Below are 14,035 nucleotides of genomic sequence, written 5' to 3' on the forward strand. Positions count from 1 at the left end.
TTAGGGGGAGTCGTGGGCAATGTGTAGGTGGAGGGATCAAGGATTGACTGAATGCAGTGAGGAGCCATAGTACTACACCTGCTTTATTTATCTATATTAATGATTGCAGTTAATGTAGATGACTGCCTGCATGGTACAGATGTTTTGCTTTACAATGTGAATACACTTTTCACTCTAATCTTTTAACTACGCCACCTGTCTCTTTTCTGTATCCGCTTTTTATCTCTCATCCTTTGCTGCCCTTAATGATGATGCTAACCCCTGTAGAGGAGTCCGGTAAGCCTATGCTTTGCATGTTTGTTGTGTTTATATCTTTTTTTTTTCTTTTTTTTTTTGACTGTTAACCCTGCAATCCCTCATGATTGGTTTGTTGCCAAAAATAAGCTGACTACATATGAAACAAGATATTAACCTAGTTTGTTATAACTGTAGGTTTTATTATTGGCCCAGCATTTATTGGGTAAATGACCAATATTATGTGATTTCTCTTTTGTGTGTTTCATGGTGGTGTTATACTGTATAGTCAGGTACATGTGTGTGCCTGCTCAGCATTTTTATGGCACATGAAAGCTGATTTGTTTGCCTAGTTACTTTGCAAGAGCGCTCTCTTTAAGTTGTTTCCGCTGACTAAGACATCTTAAATCTGATTTTAATTGGTTCTGGGGTCTTGAGTTTCCAGTTCTTAGTCCAAATAGCGAGACTTCAAGCAGTAGATGAGGCAAGGAGGAGGTCACAGTTGGAGTTAAAATGTTGGAACTAAAAAAAAAAAAAAAAAAAAAAGAAGAAAAAAATAGGCATCTTGCATCACAATTTAATACCGTGTCTTATTGTCTACCAGTATTTTGACTATAAACATCTTACTTTTTTTGATAAATTCTTCATGTTTCAGAATCTGCCAATAGTGTAGCCAGCCGCAGCACAGTCTTGTCTACACAGGTCGTCCCCTCAGGCGAAGTCACTCACTCTGCGTTGAGATATGAACTGCCACAATTACACAATGTTTCATTACTCTGCCACCAGAGGCAAAGATGCAGTATTGAATTTCAAAAATCTGCTCTTCCTGTTCTTAACATTGTCTGATTTGACACATATCACACACTGTACTGTCTGTACACAACAATTTTCTAATGTTAAAGATCAATGTCAGTAACTGATCGAGGCCAAAAGGTCAAAGTGCGTTACTCTGAACACTTCCTGTTGTTCTTCCTGTTTACATAGAGCAGGGAGACACTGATTGGTTATGACAAACAGCGTTGCACTGTATCCTGCACCAACTCATCCAATGACATTAATCCTTTCCACCAGCATGTCCCACCCCTGTTGCATCACTTTAATCACTCATGGCTCACTGAACAACTGGAACAAGCACAAGAGAGAGGGAAGGAGGGAGAGAGGGTTGATGCGAGGGGGGGACTGGATGCAGGCAGATGGAGAGATTTCAGCAGAAATTATAGAGACCAACAGGGCAGATGGGAGACTTACAGAGAGAATGAGGGGAAACAGAAAATGATTAGATGGCAAAAAATGACTGTTTATAACACAAAAATGATCGAATAAAGAGCTCATCATGGAGACTGGATTGAAGCAGCTCTGCAGTATATTTTGGATGATTTCCAATCATAGCAGGCTCACAGATCATATTTAAGATCCAGGCAAATATCAGTCAATGGTAACACTTTGTTTTCCCTCATCACAAACAGAAGATTGGGATATAGGCATAAAGACAAACAGACAGAGCTGTTTCCCAATACCCACTTGCCTTGTTACACAGTACTTATTGAGCACTTTGCATTTATAGTCAAAAATCCTTAAGCTGGATAAGGCTGCATAAGTAATTTCTCACAAACTCTAACACAGATGAGCACATAACACCCTCTATACGGAAATGTTAACACCCTTATCCCCAAATCTGAGCAAGCGGGCCAAAATTCCTCCTCTCCTCTCCTGGTGCATATAGTATGATGTCTGCTTTACTGATTTGTCACTCTCTGACCAGGTATCTCTTCTCTCTTCCTTTTTGCTGGTCACAGAGACGTAGCCCGGTAAGTGTCCTTTTCTTTCTCTGTCTCCCTGGGGTCAGGCTAAATATGTCATGCAGCTTCTTGTACCCTTTTGCTTGTCACCTTTTCCTTGGGGGCAGTTGAATAAGACTGAAAATACGTAGGTGGGTCATCCGCCGAATCAGTGGGTCGAAGCTGTTAGCTAATTTGTTTTGATGCTAATATTTAATCAAATAAATGAATAAATATACAGATTTATAAATATATTTTTCCAGATTCTCAAGATCACTATTGTGCTTGTGTGCTGCTCTTTCATCATGAATGATTTCTCGCTTGGTCTCTATAGTGGGAGAAAATTTGCACTTTTGACAGCTGGACCTTTTGATGTCTTACTTCAGTCACTCCCCATCGTTGTGCCTTCTCATCTGCTCCCGTCTCTTCCCCTCCCTTCCCTCTTTCTCTCCTTATCTGCCCTCTGCCTTTCTTGGCCTCTTGTGTCCCTCTCATGGTGAATTCATACATACACTCACATACACTCGGGTGTTTAAGATCCCGGCTGGAGAGGCAGAGTTATTTGTGCTGTTGCCTCTCCAACAACAAAACAAAACTCATTTCTCTTTTAATCTTCTTAAGCTTCAACTCTATCAGTCTCACACCTTCTCCAGTACCAAGGGTGCCTTCTTAAAACTTCAAAAGCATGCTTTGAAGGCTTTCCAATTTTTCTGGCTTTGACACCTCAAACCACTGCTCACGGCAGTTAGCTCACTGCAGACTGCAGCCGTTTACCAAGTTGCCATTTTCTGGCTAGTGTGATACTAACAATGTTATTGTTATGGATCTTTACACCCCCTTAATTTCAACTGCCTCCTTAATGATATATATTTTTGACCTGATAGCTGCTGAGGAGATTTGTTTCAACTTGCCACATTTCAATAAATGTGCAGTGTTCGATTTATCACCTAATACAGCATAAAAAGTCTACCATTGATGGTGATCCCATTTACACTATAATCAAAGTGATCACTGTCATGCAGGTTAGCATTAGCCTGTGCAATTTAGTTTTTTTGGCAATTTGTAAATAACAGTATAAAGAGATTGGTAAATTGGTAAATACAAGAGTCTTGATAATGATAATGCTGCAACTAAAACCGCCTATGTTTTAGAGGCAAGAAGTTGATTTATAGCTTAGAAATAAGAGCGCTTCCTGCACAGCAGTGTGTGTCTGTGTGTGCATTAGTGCTGTCTGCTGCTGGGTAGCTTGTAGCTGGTCAGGAAGTTCCAGAGGTCTCATCAAATTAAGTCAACCTAAGGCTGCAGATCATCCTCTGACCTTCACTACTGTACACTCTGCGTCATTGGTCCTATTTGAACCGCACAGTTTTCTCATAATTAAAAGAAAGGATAATCCAGTTGAGAGCTCTGACATTATACATTTTTTGATGTATTTGCGACTGTTGCACATAGATGGGACAATGTGGTTTACAACAGTGACTTGCTTTTTGCACATAACTTTAACTCTTTGTTGTTTACATTCTGAAGTTTCATGTGTTTGGGTTTTTACACTTCACTGTCTTTTCTTTTCATATTACAGGGTTTGAAGAGGAATACATCCAGTAAGTATAAGCCCTGTTGCACCTTAGAGCAGGCTCACTTCTTAATGGTAGTAATTTAGGAGAACGTGATGCAAGAGTCACATATAGTAAACAGATTTGATTTGTGGTTCCAGGTGAGGAGATTGCCAGACCGAGACGCGTCGTCCCTACTGGTCCCACTGTGGCCCCCACACCAGCTCCAGCACCACAACCCCCCAGGTATGTACCTCGCTATTCCTTTACAAGGTTGAGTGCGAGCCACTGCCACTTAAAACTGGGGTTGCCAAAAAATCTAGAAAAGAAAAAAAAATGCCAAAAGTTGAAAATACAGGTGCCCTCCTGCAGCTCCGGTATATGTACACATGCGCACAACACAGCCGCAGCTGTTGGTCAGCAGAGGGCTAAAGTATTAGCAACATTTGACTTAGCCACTCATCGCCTGCTTTCATGGTTAATCTACCTACACAAGCAACCACATTAGGATATTACAGGTCAATGAAGTTAGCAGGCTGTTACCTGACCAGGAGAGTTGCAGCAAGTTCTCGCCACCTCTGAAACGCTTCACCGATATTGACACATATCCGTCTGAAGGGTTGTGCACATACATCTGCATTTGTAAAACAGTCAATAGGAACACTCTCACTCTCTCTCTAAAGACCTGTTATTGGCCAAAGTCTCCCATGCTGGGCAAGATTTTCTAAAGCCTGAAAACAGCCGAGAGGTGCAGGCGTCTAGTTTGCTCTCAGACCACTTGAATTCCAAAATGCTGAAAGGTGATCAAAAAAAAATTACTGCCATATTACAATTTTCCAATAACCGTTTCAATGGAGTTACTTCTGTATTAACTGAAATATTTACAACAGCAATAAAACTTTGAAAGACCTTGACCTGATGAGGGAGACTTCTTTGGATAATACTCTTGATATTACCAAAGGCAGTGTTTTTGAGATAACATGTTATGTTATGCTTCTAACATAATGGCTGATAAATCTAATCGCAGGTTTTTCTAGCTTAAATTCATAAAAAACAGTCTTTATAGTTGTTTTCATTGCTGTTCCTATAGATGAGTGGGTCTTAAGTCATGTTATATGGTTTTTTGTGGTTTGATTGAATGCTAGATTTTAGTGTGCTTGTCTGTCTGTGTTTGTAATATTGGGTGTTTGTTGTCTGTCCAGTGTAATTAGTATAAGAGCCACGGTACACATGCAACAAAGTCAGGTGTGGATATTCTCTCTCCACAACAATCGATCATTATCTATGTTTCCTGTTGCTTGCCACTGCCAGAAACCTCCATTATATCGCAAAACACAAACTAAAATATTATACACGTTCAATGTTTCAGATTAAATTTATATCATTGTCCTGTGGTAGTGTTTTGATATCTGTGTGCAGTAGCTCTTCATATGCTCACCCTCTTTCCCTTTACATCACTGTGGTTGAATTGAGCACAGTGCACTCTGTATATTTAACATATCTTAATAGCTATTGAAGATTGATTGTAATTGTGATAAATATTGTAAAAATTATAAAATGTGGGAAATTTTTTGTGACCTGCCGCAAGGTGAACTGAGATGAGACAGTATGTACTGTTCCTTAAAGTGACCTACTGTGAAAACTTCTTCTTCTGTCCTTCCTCTTTCGAAACAGTCAACAAACACCAGTCCCTGAAGACACCACAGCCTTATTTGGGCCTCCTTTGGAAACAGCCTTTGGAGAACAGAAAGCTGAAGGTAGCACTCCTCCTGAGTCTTTGTCACTTTGTGTTCGTGTCTCTATGCGTCTTGGTCTGTATTGGTTAGTAGAATAAGTTTGTGTTGACGGCTTTTACTAGCATTGTTTTTGTGTTCGCAACACAATAAAAAGGCTTTTGGAACACACACTTATTGTCTCTCTAAGGCTGCCAGTAAAGCCCTGCTTGGCTGTCATAGCAGATTCCCTCTCTCTGTCGTTCTCTCTCTCTCTCTCTCCCTCCCCCTCCCTCTCACCTATTTCTCTAACATCATTGTTCTTCCCTCAGGCTCAATGTGCAGTTGTGGATTCAATCCATCTGTCTTTGCTGAGGTCAAAGTTGAAATTGGCACTCACAGGTCATGCTCATGTGCACACTGCAGCTTGTTAATATGCAGATTCTGTTGCATCCCCACTCTCATCCAGTCCAGTAGGATTTAGTGATGCAGGCTGTAGGAGAGCTCTTAACTGTTACGTAACTGCCATGTTAGGCATAACTAACATCAACTCGACACAAATTCCCTTTATACATCCATTCATTCAGACCAACAGAACAACTCTGCGTCTGGCAACTGTTAATGTGTTAGTTCCTTTCTCATTATGGGTCTGTCTTCACAGGATATAGGCAGCATGTCTAAATCCCTGAATAAGAAAGAGTAGGGTTGTATGATATTAATAATATGTTTTCATCATGGTATATGAATTTATAAATAGATAAAGTATCTATCTATCTCTCTATCTGTCTGTCTGTCTATCTGTCTGTCTGTCTGTAATTTTATATTTGATTTTAAGTTTATTAGGTCCACCTAGCTAAAACTACAGTCTAAATCAATAATCCTGCAATAAACCATACCTACATGAAAGTAACCCGGATCAGTTTGAGTGGACTAGGTTGTAACCACATCTTCAGCTGTTCACATTTTGAGCTGAATCCTGCAGTCCACTATCACATTAGCACTAACATTCGTGTTAGCAAGAGAAAACTAATGAGGTGTCCTAATGTTACAACACATTCTGGCTCTGTAGTTTGCCACTGACCTTGGAAATCATTTTTCTGTCGTATAAAGATTTTTATTGACGTATTGATCTTTGCTCTTCTCCCTTTTTAAATCTATTCATTTTTCAAGCCCTAAACAGTGAGAAAACATTAAGTGTTTTGGTGCAAATGCCCCTGACTTGGCCTGTTCTGTCCCCTCCTAAACGTAGTGGTTCTGTCTGAGTCGGATGCGTGGGGTACTCCTCTGTCAGAGCCAGAATCCTCTTTGACGAGGTCCTTCCCAACAGGAAGTAAGTTTTCTATAAATCCCTGCATCTTGTGCCGCACTTCCTCTTCTCCCTGGAATGACTGTACAGACCCATCAGCTCACCTCATGAACCCCTTCATCATCCAGACCTTCAAACTGACGCAATCAGACGATAACACTCACCTCCTCTTCATAAACAGACACCTGTAAGATGTTTCATTTCATCTGCCATTTCACAATCAAATGATGCGGTGTTGGTTTGTAGTTTTAAATGGGAGGCTCCCATACTGCACCAACCACTCCTTCCACGCTGCCTCCTCCTTGCATTGGGCATGGTGGTGACTGAATATACCTTGTTGCATGGTGGATGGTTTGTGGGATGACCCCTTCTCCTCGAGTTTTCATGGTTGTGTTTGGCAGGTGGAGATAATTCCTGTCATGTTTGGATCTAAACATTCAGCTTTTGTTAAAAGATTTTCTGTGTTGTTCGAAGTTCATCTATAATCATATATAATCCTCTTTTTTTTAATCTTTTGTTTCTGTCAATGTCATGCAGCCCACCATAAGTTGCAGTGATGTGAAAATTCTTCAGTGACATAACTGACCATTCCCTTTCTACACACAGTGCTAAATAAACAATTGCGGATGTTTATTAGGCATTAATCTAGGAGTTACCTGTTATAACTGACAGGACTATTCATTGTTGCACTTATGATGTCTTTGCAGCTCCACCTCCACTTCCACCCAAGAATGTCCCAACCTCTCCCCCGACGAGTGGCCCTCCCTCTCCAGATGACGCCGGTTAGAAGTCTTCTTTATCTGTTTCTGTCTCCCGTTATACCACACCAACTTTTACATTTGATATCAGCAGCTTTTTTATCCTCAACTTTCTGTCTCTAACTTTCTCTGTCTGTCTACATGCCTGTCTGTCTGTGATTTTTTATCTCTCTGTGTAAACTTACTGTAAACCTCTGATTGGTCACTTGTTATCTGTGTTTCAGATGCGTCAACAGAAGCAGATGGCAGGAAGCCCTCGATAGCAGACTTGGACAACATTTTTGGACCGGAGCAGTCTCCCCCTCCTGGCGAGGATACAGCCGACACGTGGGTCTGCTTCAGTGAAGAATCTTCTAATCGGCCACCTCTACCAAAGGACCCTGCACCTCCACTTCCCTCCTCACCGCCTCCTCCAGAGGAACCAGCACCTCCATTACCAGCCTCCCCACCTCCTCCTGAATCTCCTGCCCCTCCCTTACCCACATCACCACTTCCTCCAGAGGACCCTGCACCACCTCTCCCTGCCTCCACTCCCCCAAAACACGACCCTGTTCCCCCTCTACCAACCTCCCCGCCTCCCTCAGAGGAACCTGCTGTACCTGCTGCTGTCCCTTCAGGTCCTCCAACGCCTGAGGACCGGAATCCTCCCATGCTCGCCACCTCTCCACCCTCTGCACCACCAAAGGAGCTTGCATCTCCCCCCGCTTCCTCTCCTCCTCCTGTCGACCCACCTGCCAGCGTCCCACCGGCCTCTGTTCCTAAAGCTAGCACCCCTCCAGCAGTGACTCCCCCTTCTGAGGAGTCTGCAACACGCTCCGTCCCACCACCCCTTGTCCTGTCTCAAGAGGAGCAGCCCAAGAACACAGACGCCACCCAACCCAAAGAGGACATAGGTGAAACTGTCAGCTCGCCCAAAGATGCCAGCCAGGGGAGCCGGACTACACCTCCCCCACCTCCTCCCCCCACATACCGGGCAGTGGTGTCGTCACCAGGTCCCACATCTGGAGCTGGTGGCACGAATAGCGGTGAGTACATAGTGATTCTATCTGGAATATGATTTATGGAGGACAGGTTTTTTAGAGCATGGATTTTTGGAAAAAGAAAGACTGTGTCGCCTGTAGATGTAACAACCGTGTTGAGAGGACAGTGACTGATTGCCACACACACAAATGGAACTATGCAAACAGACACTTTTCTGGTTATTATATCAGTCAGGTGAATAGTGATATCAATAACATCCATATGAGTAAGGAGAGAAGTTGAGATTGTTTTGATAGGAATCGAAAAAAGGTTTCATTGCCAACGTTGTACCGCCTCCATTTTCTTTCAGCTGATTGCACCATCTCTGTTGTTAAACTTGCACAAACTGAACCATGATTCTGCGTTTTTGTCCCTCAGAAAAGAGGTCAGGTTTTGGCCTGGTTGGATGAACAATACCATTCTGCTGCAGGATTGTGTTATGCTAGCAGAGTTTTTTGTTCTGACTGACATAGTTAAAGGTCAGACTTGACCTGGGTTGAACATTTTCATTTTTATTGCAGATACAGTGGAAGTTTTTTTAATTCTCTAATAGTTCTGTAGCCGGTATCACTTTGTTGATGGACCCGATCCTTTAAGGGAACATTTCAACTGCCCATGATGTGGAAGACATTAGTCTTTTTTTATGAGATGAAGACTAAAACATATAATAAAACTGTAGTCTCAGTACAAGGGAAAATAACGATTGAATTAATAAATGATATAAATTAATGATTAAAGAGGCCAGTAGTTCACAAAACAAAGTGTGTGACTAATAGCTGAGCACAGACTGAAACAAGGCAGTGCTTTTTTAGAAAGAATTTAGTCTGGTGGCAGCTTTAGGAAAATCCTCAACAGTCAGTGGTGACAGATACCCATGGGAAGGCAGCTAAAATAATCCTCTATAGAAGTGTGCATGGTGGAAAATGACAATGGTCCATTGAGGTGAAAAAATAATTTCAATTTCAAGTGACACAATACTCTTATGTGAGCACTTACTCTGGGTCTTTATGTGAAACAGTAATTTAAGTCTGTTTAAGTGAAAGTAACACTTGTATTCTTTACTGACACTGTACTTAAGGGCATGTGTGTCCTGAAACATAATAAAAAGTGTAAATAATCAATGTGGATACAGTGGTCCGTCTATCCTGTGTAGACTGTATTTGTACTCTGTAGAGGTGTTCCAAACTGAACTCGAGTGATTTCATTGAGGCTCTACGTGTTCCTGCTCTTCTCTGCAGGTTCCTCCTCTCCGGTGCGACCTGCCACTCCTTCATCAGTCAACCCCACCCCACCACCACCCCCACCTCGTCCCCCTTCACGGCCCAAACTTCCTCCTGGGAAACCCACTGTAGGAGATGTTGTAAGATCTGCTGTTTTTTTATGTCATGATTTCATCCCCATTTGAAATTGTTGCTTTGGTTATTTTTCTCATGTCATTGTCGCTGCGATTATTTTTCTGGTACTAATCAGGGGGTTCAGTCGTGGCTTGTCCGGCCTGTGACTCAGGCAGGAATCTTGAGAGACATAAATGAGTTTATCACAATCCGTGCTTAACCTGATTATTCCAAATAATTCATAATGGTTAAACATAACATAGTCAGCAATGGTATGAAACATAACAGCATTCAACTCTCCCTCATCTTTTCAGAATCGCCCGTTCAGCCCGCCGGTCCACTCTGCCAGCCCCCCTCCCATCGCCCCTTTGGCGCGGGCCGAGAGCACCTCCTCCATCTCCTCCACCAACTCGCTGAGTGCCGCCACCACTCCCACCGTCGGCAAAGAGCTCTCCGTGTCTGTGTCAGGTGTGTGCCTCATCAACCATTACTGAACTGTCATCTGTGGTCACAGAGACTAGCAGAGGCAGCTGAATTTAACTGTTCGTGTCTGATATTAAAAGTTTGTTATTGATTTTATGCACCGGCCCTGTCCTTCCTTGTGCTCATAGTTTGTGTGGAATGAGTAATGCAGTTTGTATTTATTTATTCATTTTTTTATTTATTTATTTTAATCTTTCTGGAAATGCTGACAGTTTCCTAGCAGTGATGATCCACTAAATGATGAATTCAGTGCCAGGATCACTTTTTTGTGGCATCTTATTATCGTAGATGATTAAAATCTGTTCGTTTAAGTTGTTACTATCTGGAGAAAGATGACAACAAATATGTAAAAATGACTACAATCATTATGTATATTGATTTCTATTCATTTGAAATAAGAAATAATTAGATCTAAAGATCTTTTTGATACAATTGGTTATTAAACTGCGCATAAATATTGTGTTTGGTTTCGGTTAACGCACTAATTCGGATTCACACACACGGTGGGAGGTGAGAATATGAAGCAGGGTGTTACTTTTAATGCGCAAGCGTTTCCGGCAAACCTTCCTTTAATGACTTAATGACACAACAACAATTTATACTCAGTGATGTCAGTGATGAAGGACCATGCAGTGCAGAGCTGGGAGTGGATAATAACAAATCTCAGTTGACTGTAACATGGCTGAGTCATAGATTAAAAAAATGCACACTCTGGAGGCAGCAGCAGTTACATAAAAACAGAATATAGTCCCAGGTTGGAGGTTGCTTTTTTAAACAGATTGCACGGACAAATAAAATAGATAGCTTCACTTGATCCTGACTGTAACATCAGAAATTAATATATTCATGGTGATTTTACTGAAGTGTCTATTACAGTCCATAATTCATACACTATTTATTCATAATACCTTTGTCAATAGAGCAAAATGCTGATGCACTTGACAGTAATATAAAAATAATAGAGACAGTTTTAATTAAGAACTTTTCCACTTTCTGTGCTTTTTGAGTTTTATCATTTGATTTTCCATTCGATTATATTTAAGATGATTCAGTTTCTGTTTTTTTTACATTTTTTTGTGTGCAGTGATTTTAATTTTTAGCAGTAATTTTTCATTGGTTTGATTTTTTTCTGTTTTGTTTTGCCGTTTGTTTGTCTCTTTATTTGTCCTTTGGCTTGTCAGAAGACGATGCTTATGTAGACAAACTGCCCACCTTTGAGAGACACTTTGATTCATTTGCAGGTATAGTAAAGATCCCCTCAGAGAGTGGAACGGGGACGGGTTGGGGAAGGGGGTTGGGAGAGTGTGTTCCTTTGTCAGTTTCAATCCGTTGGATGATCTTTACCCAGAGTGCACTTGACATAGAAGGGTAAAGGCCATCACTGAGTGTTTTTGTGCTTTCTCAATTAATGTCAGTCAAAAAGCGTAGGTGTTGGGACATTGAGAAAAGGACTTTTTTTTTATTATATTGTCAGTCTTTTTAAAAATATACCTCAAATTATGAGATGTATAAAAAGACCTTTGAGTCATTGCCCTAACACCTACCAATTTGACGAGTCTACTTCAGGTTTTACTGAAAGATATAGGGACAATACCACACCTTCATTTTTTTTCTTTTTAAAAGTGGCAGCATTTTTCAGTGAAATTGTCATTTTTCATTTTTTTCTCTTGACAATTCATACCATCCCACACATTTCCCAAGCATTTAATAGATATGATAGCCTTTCTCTCTCTCTCTCTCTCCCTCTCTCTCTCTCCTATTGCATCTTAATCATTCCCACTCCACTTGTTACCCTCAGACAAAATCTGCCAAAAAAATGAAAGCTGTGGTGACACAAAAACTCCATCTATTGCATAACATTTTTTCCAAAAAGTTTTAAAGTGCCTTCCCCTTTGCCCATCTGCCCACTCGTGAGACTTTTCTCTCTGTTTTATGACTGTGCACCAGTCGCTGTCTTGCCATGTCACCATGGCAACCTCCTGTCTCTTCTCTTGATGACACGTATTGTGTGCGTGCGGTGCAGTCACTCCCAGATACCTCCACTCTGAGTCTGCACCACAAGTGTGTATTTGAGTGTTTGTGTGCTGTGTGTTCAATGAGCGTGTCTGAAGAGCTCCTTATCTGTGGGCCCTTGAGATCCATATTGTCTGTCTTTATTTCTCTCTCTCTCTCACTCACACACACACACACACACACACACAGAGTCAAACACACACTCTCACGCATACTGTCAGATCAGAGATGCTGCTTACAGAGTCGTTTGAAGTCTGGCATGAGAATTAGGCCGAATTAGGAAGGCAGCAGCTGTTTGGTATTCATGCCATCCTCTTCTGTACCGCTGGAGTAGCACAACACAGCCTCAAGTTCAACCGATCTCCACTGGCCGTAAAGTGTCTGTCTACTCCCATGCTCGACCCCTGACGCCCACCTTTCACACCTGTCACTCACGCACTCTACAGCCATAGAAAAATACAAACCTAAACCCTGACGTCCCCATCTAAACGCCTGACCTTTTGTTCTCTTCATGAAGCTTTATTGCTGTCATTGTTCCATCACCCGACACTCACGCAGCAACATGACGGGACCCCACAACAAAACTATAGTGTGGACTAGAAGAAGCCTACCCTGCTCTGCTGTGATGATTTCAAAGTCTTCAGTGTTTAATGATCAGACAGGCATGAGAACATGTGGCCTTTGGTTGCCCAAAGTTAGAAGACACAACCAATGCATCCTTCGAGGCCTCCGGTATCCGGTAATCCACTGGCACCCAGCCTTTATTGACTCGTGTCACAACATGCAACAAAAGTTCCCTTAGTGGAATCAAACTAGGAACATTGCAGCAACATGTTATGTGTCCCAAATAATCACCACTATTCTACCATAACGCCGCACTTGGATCACTTTGTGCCGCTGTCTATCGTGTATTGAAGTGAGAGTGCACCTTAAACCCGGGAACTTGCCCGAGTTTACCACTGGTATTTACATTTTGTCAGCCGTTTGAGGTATAGCCCAAACATTACTGAATTATTTATTCTGATACTAATGTTGATATTTCAGAATTTAAATACAGTACTGATTAATCGGCCAAGTGTTGTTTTTTGCATAAATACATAACATAAGAAAACATTTTTGAACCTGCCCCAGCTGTCTGGCAGACAAACTTTGTAGTGGAGACACTGTTTCCAAATGACCTGAAAGCATATCTTTGTATTTCTCTCCTGCAGTTTCTTGTTTTTTATCTGCCAGCATATACAACGCCACTGATAATCTGCACTAGATAATACTGTTGTCTGTGAAGCTACACTGTGTCATTTAAGGTGGAGGCATAGGTTCAGCCTGGCTTCCAGGTCCTCTGAACGATTCCACCTTCATAGTCTGTGTCCTTTTGAGGATCCAGGCCCTAAAAATGGGACACAGGATCTCTGTGGCGCACCACAGACCCTCCTTCTCCCTGCTCTGTGGTCTCATGGCTGCCCCCTGCAGCGTGTCTTCGTACAAGGCATCTGTTTCATAATCTGAAAAGTAGGAGCCTGGGGGAAAATATGAGCACAGTAAGGCACTGAGGGAAAAGCATAAGAAAGATGTACATAATTGAGCAATCTGCCACTGATGAAGAAAGTAGTGCTAACTGGAGCATCAACTGGTGTAAAATTACCGTTTTCTTCTGTTGCATTCTGGAGAAAAACATTGACTGTTGCCCCTGAAGCTGACAGACTGACCAGACTGTCTCTTCTGGCAGCGCTTCTCACACTCTACAGCCTCAACTTCCTCCCTGCTGCACTGCACATCTTGCACATTAAGCCGCACCACTGCAAAAACATCCAGCACCACACACCTGGCCCTCACTCCACCTGAGT

General features: G+C 41.9%; 1 protein-coding gene across 8 annotated transcripts in view; it reads left to right on the top strand.

Moving 5' to 3' along the window:
- sgip1a (SH3GL interacting endocytic adaptor 1a) overlaps window positions 1-14,035 on the top strand; it is a 73,613-nt gene that overhangs the window by 48,701 nt on the left and 10,877 nt on the right. For 6 of the 8 annotated variants that reach the window (XM_056377780.1, XM_056377785.1, XM_056377783.1 and 3 more), the window contains 9 exons: window positions 2,031-2,042; window positions 3,592-3,613; window positions 3,727-3,811; window positions 5,240-5,322; window positions 6,527-6,607; window positions 7,291-7,365; window positions 7,566-8,366; window positions 9,600-9,721; window positions 10,010-10,163. In XM_056377780.1, the coding sequence (XP_056233755.1) occupies window positions 2,031-2,042; window positions 3,592-3,613; window positions 3,727-3,811; window positions 5,240-5,322; window positions 6,527-6,607; window positions 7,291-7,365; window positions 7,566-8,366; window positions 9,600-9,721; window positions 10,010-10,163 (1,435 nt within the window). The remainder of the gene's footprint in view (window positions 1-2,030; window positions 2,043-3,591; window positions 3,614-3,726; window positions 3,812-5,239; window positions 5,323-6,526; window positions 6,608-7,290; window positions 7,366-7,565; window positions 8,367-9,599; window positions 9,722-10,009; window positions 10,164-14,035) is intronic. The other 2 variants (XM_056377786.1, XM_056377784.1) reach the window with 2 other exon arrangements.

The sequence above is a fragment of the Seriola aureovittata genome, chromosome 6 (genome assembly GCF_021018895.1).
Source record: "Seriola aureovittata isolate HTS-2021-v1 ecotype China chromosome 6, ASM2101889v1, whole genome shotgun sequence".
Classification (NCBI taxonomy): domain Eukaryota; kingdom Metazoa; phylum Chordata; class Actinopteri; order Carangiformes; family Carangidae; genus Seriola; species Seriola aureovittata.